The sequence below is a fragment of the Eucyclogobius newberryi genome, unplaced genomic scaffold, assembly GCF_026437365.1.
Source record: "Eucyclogobius newberryi isolate DKJ021-1_F unplaced genomic scaffold, fEucNew1.0.hap1 SCAF_22, whole genome shotgun sequence".
NCBI classification, from domain to species: Eukaryota; Metazoa; Chordata; class Actinopteri; order Gobiiformes; family Gobiidae; genus Eucyclogobius; species Eucyclogobius newberryi.
Genome location: NW_027315857.1, coordinates 11,394,554 through 11,413,497, shown reverse-complemented (window position 1 = coordinate 11,413,497; position 18,944 = coordinate 11,394,554). Strand labels below are relative to the sequence as shown.

General features: G+C 41.2%; 1 protein-coding gene across 3 annotated transcripts; it reads right to left on the bottom strand.

Moving 5' to 3' along the window:
* Positions 1 to 43: 43 nt before the first annotated feature.
* Positions 44 to 18,666, bottom strand: rtn3 (reticulon 3). Of its 3 annotated transcripts, XM_072458916.1 has the most exons (9): positions 18,357 to 18,666; positions 13,611 to 13,658; positions 8,807 to 11,107; positions 6,461 to 6,668; positions 4,482 to 4,620; positions 3,927 to 3,996; positions 3,010 to 3,056; positions 2,673 to 2,731; positions 44 to 2,587 (listed from the first exon to the last, which is right to left on the bottom strand). In XM_072458916.1, the coding sequence occupies exons 1-9, from the start codon at positions 18,445 to 18,447 to the stop codon at positions 2,539 to 2,541; spliced, it is 3,012 nt and encodes a 1,003-aa protein (XP_072315017.1). In that variant the 5' UTR covers positions 18,448 to 18,666; the 3' UTR covers positions 44 to 2,538. The 3 variants fall into 3 exon arrangements, with proteins under 3 accessions (XP_072315017.1, XP_072315018.1, XP_072315019.1); XM_072458917.1 differs by lacking the exon at positions 8,807 to 11,107 and having other exon boundaries at positions 18,357 to 18,644; XM_072458918.1 differs by lacking the exons at positions 8,807 to 11,107; positions 13,611 to 13,658 and having other exon boundaries at positions 18,357 to 18,646.
* Positions 18,667 to 18,944: the final 278 nt, after the last annotated feature.

Genomic DNA, 18,944 nt, shown 5'->3' with positions numbered 1-18,944 from the left:
TCATGGGTTAACATTTTGTGCACAAATAATCCAACAAAATATGGTCCTTTGACGCATTTTTATTAATTTCACTTCGACATCAGTACAGAGACCACACACTTTTTTCAAATTTTAATTTTTTTTTCTTGCAACAATTTTCCCAAAGCTTAAATTGTTCAACAAAAGTCTTAGCTAATACAAAACAGCTGATATTAGTGAACTCCATCTAGATAACCAGTAAGTCAAAGTAAGACTTTCGAAGACAGAACAGTCACACACACTCCCGGCACACGATGAGGACAACGGGGGAAAGACATGCTTCAGATGAGTGAGTTTATGGAGGTTTTACTTCACAGAGTCCCAGTAGTCTACAGAGAACCTTCAAATATGCTGTTATGCATGCTAATTATTACAACACAGCAGCAGAAGCAGTGAGGTCAGACCAGAGCCGCAGCCTCCAGGTAAGAGCATGGAAATTTGAGGTCATGGTTTACAAAAATAGCATATTTTTTTTCATACATTTTAATTGCAGTCCTGGCTTTGGTAATGTGGCACATTTGACCAAACTTTAAAAGGTACTGTTCTGTGCAGTGTGTGCTCCACAACTGGTCTCTAATAGGACAATCTGCAACCTACATATCTACGGTAAAAGAAATATAATCAACTTGAATAAATTGCCTTCAATATCCAATATATTGACAACCTTTTGTAATTGTCTAAACACAAAAAAGGTGCAATAATCTTAAATGAGTTTGCATTAGTTGTTAATTTTGCTATAAATTTCAGTTTAGAAACAAAATAAGTCAAGCTACATTATTTGTAGATGTTCTATTTATCTTTTTCCATTTTTCCTATTCACACTAAAGTACTAACAGGACATTTATTGTCATCTTAATGCACAATTCCAAAGGGTTATGATAAATAAATTGGTTGTACAATAGTTTAATCTTCTATAGCAGAATTAAGCAGTTTCTTATTAGTATTTAGACCCATAAAAACAGGAGAGGTGAAGCCTTCCCAATCATTATTGTAGATCAGTATTTTGCTTTTGACAGTGTGGTTTACAAGATGGCAACAAGGAGCATGCATAGTAAGGAATGTTGTAAGGACTGCGACTAAGGGACATCTATGCAAACTCCTGGACAAGACAATGAAATGAACGGTCATCCTACTGCATTCTCTTAAAACAGATGTGGAGATGTCGTCACGCAGCGTGACTTTACTCAAAACACCACTGAAACAATCACAATAATTATATTGAACAAAAATATTTTAGAATATGATACAAAGCCTATATCAAGGGGCATTCATCCTATGACATGCGTTTAACAGCGGTCAAAAAGTAAAAAGGGTTCTATAGATGAATATGCGCCCCAAAAATCTGCTACGTTCCCAGCTACACTTATTTCAGAAGTTTCCTCCCTAATGACGGTACAGCCACATAAAAAAAAAACACGTGTTTGGATCCCAACACGGCAATGCAAAATTACTAGAATAAATTAACCAGAAATCAAATCAAAACAGCCAATTGTAAAAGCCAACGTGGTCAGACAGCAGGTTTGTAGACATCAGAGGCTGTGACCACACATTAGGGAGTGTGCCTCATCTCAAACAAACTGGTCATTTGGGAAAAATGAAATTAAAATCACAATCTCCTGTTTAAAATGTAAGCTAACCAACACTATGCCACGCTAGAGTAAGAGTGAAAGCAGCCATCGACTATGAGCAAAGTAGTGAGAAGAATCGCAACATTTACAGGTGAATGTTAGACCTCAACACTGTGGCATAACGCTGCCGTACGAGCTGGGGTATAAAAAGCAAGGCTAATGTGTTAAATACAGCAGAGCCTTTTCAAAGGAGTATTTACAAAGAGGGTGAACTAGACCAAATTATCACAGCTGGCTCAGTGTTCCAGTCCTTTTTTATTATTTCAACCTGCTCGAGGGTTTTAGAAAACAAAACATCAGTGCATTGCAGACTTTAACACAAGTGCCGGTAAAAGATGAAAGAAAACAACTCAACAGGCCAATCCGTAACAGCGAGGCCAAAACCGGCTCCGGACATTAACCAATAACTGCAGAGCAAGAGCAGGAAAAGACTAGTCACATTAGTTACATTTTTTTTTACATAATTTACTCTGGCCTAGATTACCCAAAGGAAATGTGTAATTTAAATACAGACATTTGCTTTTGAGTGACAGTCTTCCTCCATCACCTGCCAACTGTACAAAACCGAACCAGCTCGTCGATTCAGTCTAGTTCACTCCACCTGCCCACTCCCCCGCGGGACGCCGGCACGCAGGCGCGAAGAGGGTCACTTCCGTCTGCACAGGCACAGTTCTTTACGCTCGAGTTAGGCTGCGCAGTTGTTTTGGAGTAGAATAGCTTAGATAATTTATTTCCCCCCCCTAGCTAGCGAGGTTCAGTGGGACAGGCGGTTGGTGATGTGCAGCGGAGTTTGACCGGGGCAGGGCGCGGCAGAGAGGGGCCGGGGGCAGGTATGCAAGATGACGTAAATGACAATGATGGTGATTAATGGTTTCTGGTTGGAGGTGGGCAATCATTCACTTTTGGGGCGTTTCAGAGCTCCGGGAAGTTTCTCTTGCAACCTGTGAGTAAAACGGAAAACTTAGAATTGAGCTTTTTACCCCCCAACCAAAATAAAGAAAGTGGGTGCAAGTACACAATACTAACTTGGCCATGGTGGAGTTAATTTGAGTGCGCGCCACGTCGATGTATTGGTCAATCTGGGTCTGGAGAAAAGAAAACGGCTCAAGTTAAATACTTACAGCAGCAACACTATGCAAGATCATTGTTTTTGACACAAATTTCAAAAGCTATTTAAATGTTCCTTTTTGTCAACAGCCCCTCCAAACATTGTGTTGCCTGTATATTGTGATGACTTCATGTTGAGCAGCTGTGCCTCAAAGGCCTCAGTGTCTGATGAGCCGTACTCATCAGTGAGCTCACTGCTTTTGGACCACATGATGTCAGCAGTGTTGCGACAACAGGCCAACGGCAGCACACTCACCTTGTTCTTCTCATAGACGGGAGGGATCGCGAAGAGGAGGATATTAGCTGTGGACGGGAAAAGACATACATGGTTAGACATATATTACATACTTTGATCAACAAAAATACTCTCCACTGGTGCTGCTATTTCACATCACAGCTTGGCACCCACTCTATAGTAGTAGTAGCAGTAATAGTAGCAGCAATAGTAGCAGCAATAGTAGCAGCAATAGTAGCAGCAATAGTAGCAGCAATAGTAGCAGCAATAGTAGCAGCAATAGTAGCAGCAATAGTAGCAGCAATAGTAGCAGCAATAGTAGCAGCAATAGCAGCAGCAGCAATAGTAGCAACAGCAATAGTAGCAGCAGCAATAGTAGCAGCAGCAATAGTAGCAGCAATAGTAGCAGCAATAGTAGCAGCAATAGTAGCAGCAATAGTAGCAGCAATAGTAGTAATAGTAGTAATAGTAGTAATAGTAGTAATAGCAGTAATAGTAGTAATAGCAGTAATAGCAGTAATAGCAGTAATAGTAGTAATAGTAGTAATAATAGTAATAATAGTAGTAATAGCAGTAGTCACAATAAATAATAATACTGATACTACTACTATTAAAAAGGGATATTGCGGTTCTGCACCTTCCTTAAATCAACGACTGGGTTTATAGAGGAATAAACGCAGAAGTTTATAGTGTGGAGGCCCTAACGAGGAGAACAGTAGGTTCAGTCAGTTAGAAGCTCACCGACCTCATTAAGTACCATCCAGAGCGACTGACCTACGAGAGTCTGCCCTGCTGTCAGCCCCCTGCATGTCATGTCACTCATGTTCATTGTGCCCTCATTCCTCGGGAAAACTAAAACTACTGATAATTCTACAGAGGAAATTAGAACCCTTGTCATATCCCATCATGTTATTTTGAAGACGTCCCATGGTCCTTACCCAGGATGAGAATGGTGATTCCGTTGAAGACTGCGCCTACGTAGGTTAGCAGCCACATGACTACAGCCAACTGAACAGAAGACACACACAAGACAGACAATTTTAGCTTTAAAAAAAAAAAAAAAAAAAAAAAAAAAAAATTGCTTTAATGTGACTTGCCTAAAATATATTTAACTATGAATACCACTCCCCTGGCATTGACACAAATGTGAAATATGAAAACTATTTGATGATTTACTCCAGAGAGTGAGTAAGTCACACCCACACCCATGACCCGCCCTTCAGAAGCTGTCAGAGATGTCACTGCTGGATTCACCTGTTAGTTTTGTTGCACCTGTTCAGGGCGAGGCGCAACGGCACAGATCTCCAGCAGTCAATTCAAATCAAAATTGTGTAAAAGCATGCAGTGACTTACATATACCATAGCATGCATTTGTGGATAAACGTGTCTTAACTATGTCATCAGATCAGAGCTTTTGAAAAGGGAATCTTTCTGAGCTAAATAATTAAAGGGCAGGATGTTGTCAAGCAAAACGGCCTAACTCCAGCGCTCACCTTCAGGGAATCAACTAGGTCCTCGACGAGGAAGAGGCGGCTCAACTGCTTCAGTGCTCGGTTGATGTAGGTCAGACTGGAGTCCACGTGCTTGCGGAAGGTCTCGGGGGCGATGCTGACATCCTTTTCAATGAGCGATCTGCAGAAGGAGCAGGACATTAGGAACACTCCCGAAATGTAAATAATAAAAAATATAATTGACATTATACATTGATTTTTAAAGACAGACTTTGATGCATAGTAAATTTACATTAATCACACATGTATCCATGTAATGTAGTTAAAGTGCCTAGCCCAAGAGGTTAAGAAAGATAAAATAATGGACAATTCTAACTCATATAAGACTATTTGAGGGTGTGCCCCGACCTATCTGTGCGCCCGTTTGCAGAGAGCTGTAGGTCAATGTGCCTTGCGCTTATGTGACATTTAAGGCTTGTCTGTCTCTTGAGAACAGACTGATTAGGAAAAGCAAGCCTTGTTATGCTGCACCTGCATCTTGGAACTTTCTCTAATCTATACTGCGGTTGCGTGAGTGGTTTCACAGAGCAGTTTTCACACGTTCTTGACAGGGTACACATGAACGTTTCTCTCATTGGGTTTTCCAGAATAAATTAATAATAAATAAAATAAATGTAGATGTAGCAATTATTATAATTGGTCATTTAATGGCCTATTAATGTACAGTGGGCCATTCAGACTTTAAAACTGAATATTACATCCACATAGCGGTCAATTGCAAATACACAGGAGAAACACCATTTTTGTTCATTCAGTGAGAAATCAACAATCAGCATAAAGGCATAGTCTCGTGCCTAAGACTCCTTCTTGACCTTCTCTGTGTCTCAGTGAAACATTAGGCAGCCTTTGAGCGAGCGAACTGCCCATCATCTGTGCTCATCTCATCTGGACGAGACCTTTTGCTTCACTGGAGTGATTGGGTCGCAAGTACAAGAAACTCTTTGGTTATTGTAGACCTATTCCTATATAGAGGAAATGCATGCCGTCACGCGTGGCTCCACTGTTGTGGACGCCAAGAAAGACGACAACAGACGAGCATGCACGTAAACACGCCAGAAAGATTGCAGATTTCGGCTGATATTGGAGTCATCCTGGACCCAAGATAGGTAAATCTTGCTGTGCAATTGGATGCACTAATCGTCAGGAAACGGTCAGAATTTTGCCTCGGCTACTATGCTACAAGGATGGCTATGGCTAGGATGACTCCAATATTGGCTAGGATGACTCCAATATTAGCTGAAATCTGCGATCTTTCTGGCGTGTTTACGTGCGTAATAATGCCTACTACAATGCCTAGCCTACTTATTTTAGTAGCGTAGTGCTGACGGGAGGGTTAATTGAAATTGCTTACTTTGCTAATGATCACGTATGGGCAAGTTGATAAAGACGCATTTTCAGACAGAGTTCCTTAATTCATCCTGCCACGTCCATTCAAGCTCTTGTAACTCGTCAGTGCTTCAGCAGTGTACGAAGACAATTTGTTGATCAGGTAATTGTATATGTTCGGGTAGCGTGTTACTGCCGAAGATTCGCTTAAAACACTAGCTGTAACATCGCTTTCGGCAGGGAGTACGGGTCTGGGCATCCTATCTCACGAATCTTAGATAAATAACGCGCTTTGTGAGCATATTCAGAAAGTCCATAATTTGCAGAAAGGTCCGACATCACAGTGCGTGTACTTGTATTACGTGTATCCGTTTACATGTATCTGTGTGTTCTTGCAGTCCGCAACGGTTGCGCAACTGAATCACGTGACGGCGTGACGTCAAGTGAACGTCCTCTATAGGTTTACTTAAACATCTTAGACAGTCTAGGAAAGATAAGAGGACTGAATGTACTCGTTTATTCATTGAAATGTTTTACAGGAGCCGTCAGGCTATAACGAAACAGTTGAAACATGTTTAAGCTGGTTATGGAAATGGTCCTTTCTCGTAACGGAGTCAGAAAAAGTAAATGCGTACTTGAAAGGGTGCCCATCGCTTGACTTCTGCACGGCCTGGACCACAGACTTGTAGATCCGGAAGGTGATGGTGACGCACAGCAGAGCCAGGAGGAGATATGAGACCACACTGATGACGCTGAAGGCTGCAAGCGACAGCAGCACTAGCATGGACACTCCAAAGACCACGCCCGACTTCTTGGGGTCTCGCCAGTGGATCAAGTCCTTCACTATACAGACCAAAAGGACAAGATATTAGTTTTGAGTATATGTAGGGAGAAACTTTACAACTTTAGAGCTGAATACAGAACAAGTGTGATTGTTATAGATAATACACTCTGCTTCACATAAGAAAAGTATAAAAATATCAAGTAGCAAACATTATAGCAGTGTTTCTCTTCAAGTGCATAAGGTTGGTGTAATCATAACATGCCCTGTACTGATGCAACTTGCTCTAAACCTTTCAAACAGAGCCCTGTGCTTCTCCTCCAGTCAGGTGGTGGGCATAAACAAAAAAGGACCTAATGCTGGAGCTGGAACTGTCATAGAATTCTGCACAATGAATAGTCTGGCCGTAGTGCCTGTTCAGGGGGAAGTCATGCATGCAGAAGTGATGGGCTGTATAAAAGACAGGCAGGTTATGTAATGCTGCAATGGGCTGCTTGGAGGGAGACTCCTTCTCAGAGCGTGGTGGGACGGGGGACTTTGAAAAGCCTTGTATGTGAGGTGGAAGAGGCAGGCGGGTGGTGCCTCAGGGCCCTTCAGCTGCTCCAGCACGTTCAGCTGCAGCACAGGCTGTGTAGGTCCCACAGTCACACCTCACGCCACTTTACCCCCATACACCGACCCTCTATAAACTTATTTTGGATGTCACAGATACTGCTCTTGCCATTGCCCTGCCAGACAATTTTTATTTACGGTGTCTTAAAAAGAGTAGGCTCTTGAGCTACAAAATAAATGTATCTTCATATGAAATTACTAATTTAAAAGACAGCCATTGGGACTAAATTGGAAGCTTGAATCTTTTTTAAAAATGCATTGACAGTTCATAATGCAATGAACTAGAGAAGTGACTCAAGCGTTTACTACCCCACTCAAATCTCAAATATAAACACCGACTGTGTGATCCATTTGACCCTTCACCCAAATGTCTTCACATCAGGTTTCTATATTAAACCTCAGATATCGCAAAAGCAAATTACCGGTGCTGCATGGATTCTGAAATACAGGCTCACCTAACCAACAGCACCCACCTAATAACCCCCAGAACTGTGGAACAGCAATGCAGAGGAGCTCCAAAATAGCCACAGCTCCTGACTCCAGGACACAGATGCCACAATAAAGCTGTATTTCATTAAGGTACAAATATTGCCTCTTTTACAGGATCTGCTTAATCTGCACCGTCTAGGACACACCGACTAAACTGTACATGAATCTGGTCCCCCTTTTGCATGTGAAGTACTGCTGCCGGCCCCTAACAGCACTACTCATGCGTAGGTATGCAGCACACATTGAACCACTGTGTTGGAGACTGTCTGCTGCCTATACTGGCCCCTATGTGTGCGGAATAGAGATCAGGTTGTACAGAAGCGACAGTGGGGGCTGAGTGTATCCTGACCGCAGTAACACAACCCCCTTTTAGCGGTCCCCACTAACAAGCTAATAATTATGTCATAAAAATATCACAAATATGTGCAAACATTTTATGAATTTTACATTATCATGCTCTGATGTAGAGCCAAATGTTTTTTTTGTTTGGCTGTTATTATTGACTTGTCGATTGAAGATGGAAACCCAACACCAGTGACTTTGCGTTCTTAAACAGTACTTGTAAGCCAACACCTGAGCTCCATAGTTAAACCACCAACAACTGTCCCATAAGAAAAGCAATAGTGTGCGGACATTGGAGGACTGGCACAATGATAAGATTAAAATAGTCTCATATTCAGCAGTTAGGGATTGAAATGTGGATAATATTGTGAATGGTGCCGTTAATAAATTTGATTATATTACATATCAGAAATTGTAATACATTTCCATTGGGTTGACATAATGTAGTCTATAGTTATTATTTAGATATTCGAATATGAATATTGAGATATTGATTTTTGTCAATATCATCCACCCCTAAAATATGTGCAGGTGTAAAAATTATATGAATGACTTCTCGACCTAAAAAAAATATTGAGCCTTTTTTGTCAAAACTATGGACATGAGGGTACATTAATAAAAAAAAAAAAAACACAAATTAGTGTAGGACAATGTAGGAGGGAAATTAGGATTTTATATATTATTTCAGAACATGCAGTTGGATTACAGGTCAGCAGTCTATGGTTAGCAGGTCTACAGTTTGGAAAGAAGAAGTTACCTGATAAGTGGGTTAGTACAGCAGTCAAGACATGCTCAGCAAGATGATAGGCTTCTGCAACCCATTCATCGATGGCTTCTACCTCACAGGCATACGTGCCGTCAACGGCAGGGTTGGATCGGGAACTTGGGCGCTGGGTATTTGTGGGACAGGTAGACTGTGTGTTGTGCTGTGTAGATGCAAGGCTGGGCTCTACTTTGTTAGGTTTAGGAGGTGTAGCAGACTGAAGTGGTGGCTCTACCTCTTCCTCTTCCTCTTGACTGCCTCCAAGCTCTTTGAGATCGCTAATCGTGATCTTCTCTTGTTCAAGGTCCATAACTACAGACTGGGAAACATGGAGAGCGTCCATCTTGTCTGAGATGGTATGGTCCTGTCCTTGAGTTGCTTCGTCCTCCTTTGACTTTAGACACTCCCGCATAAATTGCACAAAACTGTCTTCTTCTGAACTTGATGCGTCAATCCTGTCAGGGCCCTCTTTTGTCACCGATATTAGATCTGTTTTAGCATGTTGCTTTTCACTAGTCTCGTCTTTGATTTTATTGCAATTGTCATCTACATGAATGTTTTGGGTTCCATTGTCAACATCTGGTTCATCTGCGCTCTTTGGGGCAGTATAGAATATAGAATAAGGATCTTGTGGATATTGTTTTGAAAATGCATCCTGGTTGGTCAAAGTATTGTTTTCAGTCTTTGAGGCACACTTCTCCTCAGCGTTGCTTTGGGTGCCGTTTTGCTCAGTATTGGCAAGGAAAGGGTTGGTGTAAGGTTGGTCTATGGCCAGATCTGGCTCACTGTCGTTGTCATCTGCAGGAGAGGGTGGTGCATCATAGTCATAATCAAAGGATTCTCTGTCATAAATTGTATCGTGTACAAAGCAAGTCTGGGATTTGTGCGTTTCAAGTGGATCGTCTGTGCCTTCTTCAGTGACCTTTTCATCCATTTTGGGCTCGGTGAAGGATGCTGGATCAGGTGTTGCAATAACGGGATGTGCTACAACGGGATTTGCTACATCCATTGTTTGGTCACTCCACTCATCGTCGTGGTCAGAAAAGTCTTCAACGGGATCATTCTTTGGCAAATTGTAAAAGTCCTTTGCTTGCATCCTGGAATTGTCTGCAAGTTGAGCTTCTTGTGGTCCTTGAACAACTGCTTCATGAGATGCGTCTTGTTTCTTGTGTTTAGGAGAGTTCTCTGTGTCCGACTCCACGGGTGAGGATTGTGGCGAGTACCTCTCAGGAACAGTATTATCAGAGGGAGATTTATTTATATCTTGAGCATTATCCGCATTTTCCTCTTCGACTTCTTCCGTTTCCAGTTCCATTTCTTCATCACTGTAATTGGGCTCATCGGTCTCAATAACATTTATAGTTGGGACTTGCATAAGCTTCCTCACAGACTTTACAGGTGTAGGCTCTTTATTGTCTTTGGGTAAATTAGAAGAAACATCTCTTTCAAAATCAGAAGCAGCTTGAACAGGAACACCATCTTCTATAACAGTCTCATCAGACTCCCCCGAGCTGTCCACTTCAACTGCCCCTGGTGGGTTTGGATCACATGTCAGTTGGGTTTTCTCAGGTGAAGATGCCGGGGGTGATTTTGACCCAAAACCCACAAGTGGATCAGGTGCCACCGGAACCACAGCTTCATAATTCTTTTCTTGTTGATTCCAAATGTAGGCTGTGGGTAAGAATCTAAGATCAAAATCACTCTCTTCCTCTGCATATGGATTTTGGGGAACATTAGAATCTTCTTCAAGATTTTCACCTTTAACAGTAGAGTCCATGAAATCATCTGGGACACCAACAAAAGAGGAGGCCAAAGGTGTGAGATTTTCTTTTTCTTGGTTGGAGTAAACATTTTCTGAAACTGCAGGACCTGTTGTAATGTCGCCTGAATGATAGTCTGGAACTGGAGGTAAATGAGCTTTCATCCATTCTTCAGTTTCTTCAGTTTCTTTCAGCTGCTTGCAGTCTCCAAGAACCTCAAATGGTGAGTCTGGGGACTCTTTATCTGCAGCGCTGTCCATTTTCTGAGCAGTTGATGTTTTTTCATTTTTCTCAAAAGCAGCTTTTTGAATTTCAATGGAAGAACGTTTGTCTGTATGACGATCTCTATAGTGTGAATAGCCATCACTTCGGAAATCTGGCTCCTTTTTCTTTGCAGAAAGCGCTTCCAGTGCTTTGATGCGCTCTGAAACAGGTGATGTCTTTACGGGGGAATCTGGCTGGTCATCTGACGGACTGGAAGTAGACTGTGAGAAGTGTAGTTCACTGTTCTTGTCAGCCCCTAGAACCTTTTTGTCTGCATCACCAAGTGGGACAGTGAAGAAGAAAGAGGAGGGGGGGGTCACAGATAACACTCTATATCCATGCATCTTATTATCAACTTTGTAGGTCAAGCTTTCATGCATTGCGGCCTGACAAAATATATGAATGACACTCATTACTGCATGGCAACCCTTATTCTTAAAATTAATATTTTGAAAGTCGAAATTAAGGTCAGTTGGAAGCAGCAAAAAATATCTGGCTTTATGAATGTTGTGATGGTGGCCAGTGAGAGTGGGTGTAGCAAGATCTGTGCAGCGCATTTTCATCCGGCATCAAATGTAAAATCTTTCAACACTGCCTAAATCCACTTTAAATAAAAACAAATACATTTGTTCAATAAAAAAGCAATACCTCTGAATCAAAATCTAGATCAATAAATCATCTTGTCTTCAGCATGTGGGCCCCTGGCGCATGTTAGTCTGAGCATGCTCTTATAGCAACCGTTTCTGAAATCACATGATCCTAACTCTCAGCACCAGTCATGCTAGAATAACACCAACTGCCACCACCAATAGTCAACCGGTTTCTTTACATTCTTTCATATGGGAAAATGTCTAGAATTTTGTACATTAGATGATCACCATAGACTGAAGCCCAACTGACTGCTCTACAATGCCCTGGACAGAGGCGCACTATAGCTTTGTTCCAATAGAGCCACATGAATGGATTTCCTAACATTGTAGCAAAATTCCTGAACAGCTTGAAATGTGGCTGAGTGTTAAAGAAACTGCACACACGATCATCAAAACATATGGAGGGAGCTGTATAAAATCACTGCTGTGGGTCAAATGTGGGTAAAATTAACAGCCACACATTGTAATGTGCCTCCAAGTCATAGACTGTGCCAAATGAGCAGCAGTTTTATGTAATACGTTTTCTGTTTGTGGTCATTCAAGTTATGCAATTATGACACAAACAAGTTCTGTTTGCCCTATTCTATACTAGAAATTATCACAGAACAAAGTCTAACTGTTTTTGTGCCTTTACCATGTTCGAACTGGTATCAAATACCCCTTGTTCATTTCTGGTCAATTTAAAACCAACGTTCCACGTTTTGATTAAAGCCATTACATTAACAAATGCACTCTACTCTAGTGCTATAAAAGGTTTTGGTCTTAGTCGATTAATCAGTCCATGGGAGACCTAAGTCAACAAAAAAAAGCATTGGTTAATTATTTCATTATGAATGGAAAGATTTATATTAGAGCAGAATAGAGAAGGCATAAACAAAGTTAGCTGGCATTTTGGGAGTGAATGATCCATTTCTGCTATTTTACATTTCTGTATTGCATGGATGTTATTGTCCATGTGTGTCCGTGTAACTTTTGTGTACATTTTGGATCAGGCACATGGGCAGATTGTGGAAATACTACATATTTTTAAATGCTTTTTGCACCACAAACAACTAATCTCTGCACAAGGCCAGTCTCTTTTTAGTCCTACTCTAGTGCGCACAAAATCCTGACTTCCATCGTCCTATCCACTACCTGGCATGATTCAAAATGCTGAATCTCTAGATGGAGTAAGCAAAATTGATCAAAGGAAACCTGATAAAAGTCTATGCAGTGTGAAACATGCAGAGCCTAAAGCTGCGGCAGGTTGTGGGTTTGGGGCAGCGAGCAGCCAAAAGCAAAGGCCATCCCAACCACCGACAGTAAAGTCTCCAGTGCTATATCCTCCAGGGCCGTGCCAGGCGCTGATACAGGGGCAGGAGGAGAGCAGAATTTACCCCCTGTGGGACATCATTTGCATCCATTTTTAGATATCAGCTCTGAATGCATGCGGTGAACTTGAACTTCTCTGCGTTCTTAAAATAAAGTGGCAATCTTGGGATTCTCGAACCTGGTAGCTCTGTGACCTACATAATGCTCACAGACATGGGCCTGAGCTCTGCAGTCAAGAGTTTATGGTTCTAAATGAAGACTAACAAATGGTGATTGCCATGCTAAAACTGATCAGTTATTATTTAATTCTGATGAAAATACAAAATAATAAATACAAATGAAAAGACAAATTTAGGAATAAATTTCCAGGTTAAGAAAAATAAATAAATCTTGTTTATAAATATTACACTTTCATTTAGAGAGAAGATCAACTATAAAATGTCACGATGCAGATTTTTGCAAGTAAAGCAAGCAAAAGGAATTAAGGCCAAGGGTAAGTACAGAAGTATATATTTATCAAAGGCACAGTAGAGTAAAGGTCAGAATTATAACAAATAGGACAGCCAAAGCTACAATTAGGGTAGTTACTGACTGTTGGGAACAGATGGAGGAGCATCTGAGAGTTTGTAGGAACTGTGTTTAAGAGGCAGCAAGCCAGGAGTTGACTTTTCTGGTATTAATCTTGGGCAGTTTGGTTTTGCGAGCAGGTTGGGGGGGGGAGGGGATAGATATTACTACAGGATGAAGAGAGCAAGCCAGCGAGAGTAAATGAGGAGGAGCAGGCGAGCAGCAGAAAGAGAACCAGACACTTGCCTTGAGGAGACTGAATGAGAGATACAGGCGAAGAGGAAAGAAAGGAATCTGAAAACATAAAAAAGGACACAAAAATGATCATCTCTTAACCTAGCACTTAAGACAAGACTTATCCAGCCTCTATATTACACTCAGCCACTACAACTGTGCATCAGAGAGTGAGAAGCATCATGCAGAACTATTCAACTTATCCTGGTCCAAACAGAATGAACACAAATGAGGCAAACAAATACACACAAAAGTGTTCTCCTTCAAGCAACCTGTAGTTAAGTCAATTCCAACTAGACTGGTATTGCTAAAAAGATTTGTTTCCTTGATGGTTGATATGCCGGTATTGCTGGTTTTAGCTTAAGATGAAAAGAGAATGTCAGCAAACTCCAGCAGAAGTCAGTGAGATGTTAGAGAGTTTAGAAAGTCTTGTGAAATGTATGACATATGAATCCAGCTTAGAGTTCAAGGCAAACTTTGACCTGGTGACCTCAGGATGTGGCTGCACTGACTCAGGTGTAGAGAGTGCTCTGGGGTGTGGTGCCTCTGCCCCGTGGAGTGGTACAGGCCGGGCAGGTTGGGGATGCCGTACCCTCGTCCCACAACATTCCTTCACTCACATTCACACAGTACAAATGCCACACCTTCGCTCTTTGACCACAATAGTAGTCTGACAACTTCTGTGCACACGTGAGTCAGCTGAGTACTGGCAACGTCAACAATTAGTTAAATTTTCTATTCTCAAAAAAACATGGGATATAGTATATCTAGATCAGAAAAAGACTAAATATTTAGGTTTTCCTAAATATTTAGGTTGCCCAGTCTTACATTGCCTATTTTAATAATCAAATGCTATAGATTATAAAATCCAGGAAACGGCTAACCTGGCAGTTTCCTACAGATCTGTGTCTCATTCTGAATGGAGTTTTTCACATTAATCAATCTGGGAATGTTAACGCCGAAAGCTGTCGGGACGAAAAAAATAATACTTCACGCCGATTGGTCGAAGCGAAAGAAGCAGAAGAATCTGAGTTAAATCCAGTGTTCAGAAGCACAGTCCTCGTTCACGTCCACCAATGTACAAAGCTCCATTGTGTGCACGTTTTCGAACGACAAAATTGTCCGTATTTCTCCTAAAAAATACGTTGGCGTCGCCATGTTTGTTTAGGTTCAGTCGTTTTGACTTCTGCCCAAACCACAATGCTGCTCAGTGATTGGCTCCAGTCCTGTCTGCGGGCACTAACATGTGATTGGCCTGTTCACCGCTGATGCGGACTTGATTCTCAAGAGTTTGTGAACTCAAAAAATTGTGAGAATTCATCATTCTGGCAACATTAGGAAACTAGTCTTTGAGATAAAAACCTATGCAGTGTTATTACTACAAAAACAAGAACATCCATATTCTTAATTTGTATCCATCAAGAAGCTTCCAACAAGAGGTTGTTAGAATGTTAGTTACAGCCCTAGAAACGATATGCACCACCTACAAACATAAAAACATTCAAAAACATGTTGCAACCTGGAGCCGTTTTGATGAAAATAGCTGCATTTAACTGGTCCAGACAAGCGCAACTACAGCACCAAGGCCAGGCTCTTTCATTTTGTGATTCTGTATTATGTGCAGTAGATTTGTGTCCAGTCCAGTACTGACCTCAGGGCAGAGTGCAATCAATGTTTGTGGTTGTGACAGTGACTGCCCATGAAAGCTTCCAAGATATGACATGACCACAGAAGGAACAACCCCTGCCACTGGAAATGTCATAATACATCATACATTAGCAGAAGCTTACAAGGTAAAAACAATGAGTTGAAATGTTTGTTGAATATTGCAACAATGAAAACATGCCAAAGAGTTGTCATGATTTTGAAAATGTACATTTGGGTCATTATTCAGCAGAAACAAAAGGAAGCAGACAGATTGTGTGAAGTGGCCTGCAGTCATGGTTTAACCTTTACATGACTGCAGGCTCAGAACATTCCAATAAAGCACCACTGTTAAACATTAGCACAATCCTGCTTTTCCCTTTCCTTTCACACAAATGTGTAAATAGTCAGGGAGCTTTTAAAGATGGCCAACTTCCTGTAGGGATCTGTAACAACGTGGTTTGTGTAATGAGGTCCTCATTTTGAAGTGTGCCACTTCCTTTGTGACTTGTGTCACTTAAAAGAGTATCATAAACTAAACTAGACCCAGTGACAAGATGAGACAAAAGCAAGCGTAATATGCAAAGTATTTACCATACTGAACTGCTGCTGTAATGTTCACAAACAAAGCTTAAGAAGAACCCTGTACCATTTCAGAATCAGAAAAGGGGTTTATTGCCATTCTCAGTGAACAAAATGTACAAACTAGGAACTTGACACAAGCTTTACACACAACAACAGGCAGAGAAAAGTGCACCAAAAAAACCAAGGTTTCCGTTTGCGGTGTCATCTTGATACAACTCTTTTTGGAAGATCTTAGAATTGAAACATGCTTTTCACTTAATCCATCAAATGACCATTTCACTCAACTTTACACCAATATATAAATAAACTTCAAAGAAGTAAAAATAAACCCTCAGTCTTTCAGCTACTGTAGAAAACATATCCAGCATGAGCAAGTCGTCATCATGTTCAACTTGAAGTGAAAACTACTAGCAATAAAGCCTTCAAGCTGCATTTTCTCACTTTTCCAAAAGTTCTGTACACGTTACTGTAAATGATTATAGAGATAAACTGGCTACGTTAGTATTATCCTTCAACATAATAAGGGCTGACAAAAATAACTTTTTCCTCATGTGCTTCACAACAGTTTAAGCCCCAGTCTTGATGCACTGGTGGTGTGATAATACATGTGTGCTTTGCAGCTGCCCTGTCCGTACAAGTGGATCTGATTACACTGGAGGTCGAGTCTCGGGGCTCAGCAGCAGCTTTGTGCAGCACTGAACAGAATACTCCGGATCTATTTCAAAAATAAGTTCATTTATCAACGCTAAAAAAGTACATTCAAGAGGTTAGTCAACTTGAGAAGGTAAATTTTAGAAAATGTAGCACAAAACAACAAATAAATACATAATTTCATAATCGAGCAATAAAACGTAAACCAAGTAAGTGTCAAAAACCATCTTGAATCTTGACCTAAAATTGTTGCTAAGTGTCTGGTAGTTTGGCACGTTTAGAATGGGGCTCGTTTTGATGACTCAGCAGTGCTCCCGGAACAGCGCGGATCGAATGCCCATTATCTATCATGGAATGTTTCAATCGACACATTGTTTTTGTCAAATGTCACAAAGCAATATCTTGTCTGGTTATGCTCTTTACCTTTGCACATCCTCAGGGAAAATGTGAGTGGCTAAAAGGCTTAACAATAACTAGAATTCTAAAGTGGAAATTATTCCACTACAAAATGTTAAATCTACACGAGGTTTTTTCGCAAAAGCAAACTGAAACATAAAATAAGGAAAACACTCTCTATCCAATGTAGATCATCAGGACCATGTGCATTTCCTTTAAAGCCCACAATACAGGTAGTAAACTTTCAAATGCCTGGTTGGATGAAGAGCTCAGCTACAATTAAGGATGGACAACATGGAAAAAGAAAATAACCACCATTTTGGTCCCCCACATATTTATCAATCTCATCTTTCAATTCAAGTTCATATTTTCTTTTAAAAAAAACAAATAAAAATGGCTATAAAAATAAAGTCTATACACAGCTCCAAAACACAGAGGACTGGCTGTGTGTGGACCCCTTGATTAAAAGATAAAATGGGTTAAATAAAAACCCAGTTATCATTGATGATTTGACATGAACGAATCTCGACCTTTATGAAAATGCCCAGCCCCAGCTACACCCAGGTTCAGAAGGGGGTCCAACAACATGGCCTGATGCTGAAGGTGCCACTCCCTGTAACACAATAAGCAGTGAAGAGCTAGCATCAGCCTGGCACCTCCCTTTGTTAGCAGTGCACCTGTCTGCATGGATGTCCACTGCTAAAACCGGGATTCATCGGTAACGTTTGGGCGGAAATAAACGACCATTAACGACGATAATGTATGAGCTTTTGTTCAGTGACGTCGTACCATTTTCAAAACACCAGCACAAACGGGCAGTGCGGGTTTAAGCGGTTTGGCTCCAGCCCAGAAACAATATATCTGCAGTGCTGCGCCGAAACATTACGTTCTAATGATTATTGTTCATGGTTTAGAGTCTCAGATAATCATGTATTTACGCTGCATGTGTCGGGACTATATAAACGGCTTTTATTTTGCTGAACATATGGCGTTTAAGCTATGTAAACAACGTAACACGCAACACTAGATTACCCTAAATAAATGTAAACACAGGCCATTATGAATTTATTTTACTGTATTATGCTTTGACGCGAGTTTAAAAGGAGGTTTTAGGATACAAAATATTCCGTGGTCGAACGAGACGCGGCGCTAGGGGCCAATGTTCAATCACTGGTGCTGGTATAGACCTTTATGAGAATTAAAATGATAGAGGAAAGGAGCTCATCAGTGTTTTTATTTTACATTAGTCAGGCCAAAGCAGATAAGACAGTTCTGTCTGCATGTCAACCACCACAGGTGCTTCTATATTGACTAAAATTAGCTTAACCAACACGGGGTAGCCTACAGGCCATCAGTGGGAGACATACACGAGAAATTAAATATACCGAAAGGGCAACAAGCGGTACTTTACCTGGCAATGGGGGCATGAAAGCAATTAAAGAGGTCAGTGAAGTTCGTAAATATTTCACAGTTATTTCTTACCAGACATCTTGGAGTCTTTGGCAGCAGTATTATGTCCATCGCCAAGCCCCTGCGACGACGATATCTGGGTGGATTGAGTCATCGGGTCCATTTTCCTGTAGCTTCAAACACACCGCACAAAACTGTTGAAATGTTCTGATCTTAAGTTCGCGTTAAGTGTCCGCTGAACGTAATAACTCGACCGATTTTCCTAAAATGTCTTCCCCCAGAGCGGGACTTGGACCCACAGCTACACGCACCGTCCGAGCACTGAGAGGGCGGAGATGGAGGGGACAAGGCGCACTCGGGAGGAGGGGAAACATGTCGGCGAGAGGCGTTCACGGTCTCTTCTGGAGCTCAGGAAACAGCCAACTATGTTTAACTACAGCCAACTGTGGTTAACCACAACGCCTGCGGGGTTTGTTTAATTTAATTTAGTTTAATGTTTGCTGTGTCTGCTGTTAGACTTAGTTCCCTAAACTTATACCCATCCATGTTATTTATTGGGTGTCTTATTTAATAACCAAACACATTCTAAGTAGGCTTTATTTTCAACAGATAACAAGTAAACGCAACGTTAGGAATATTCCTGAAGCTTACAGAAACTGT

Bases quoted from the DNA above. Each gene is read 5' to 3' on its own strand.
- rtn3 (XM_072458916.1), bottom strand. From the start codon at position 18,447: ATGGACCCGATGACTCAATCCACCCAGATATCGTCGTCGCAGGGGCTT. The intron at 13,659-18,356 runs GTAAGAAATAAC...TTATGTTTTCAG, and splicing joins CAAAGACTCCAAGATGTCTG to ATTCCTTTCTTTCCTCTTCG. The intron at 11,108-13,610 runs GCAAGTGTCTGG...TTGGTGATGCAG, and splicing joins TCTCATTCAGTCTCCTCAAG to ACAAAAAGGTTCTAGGGGCT.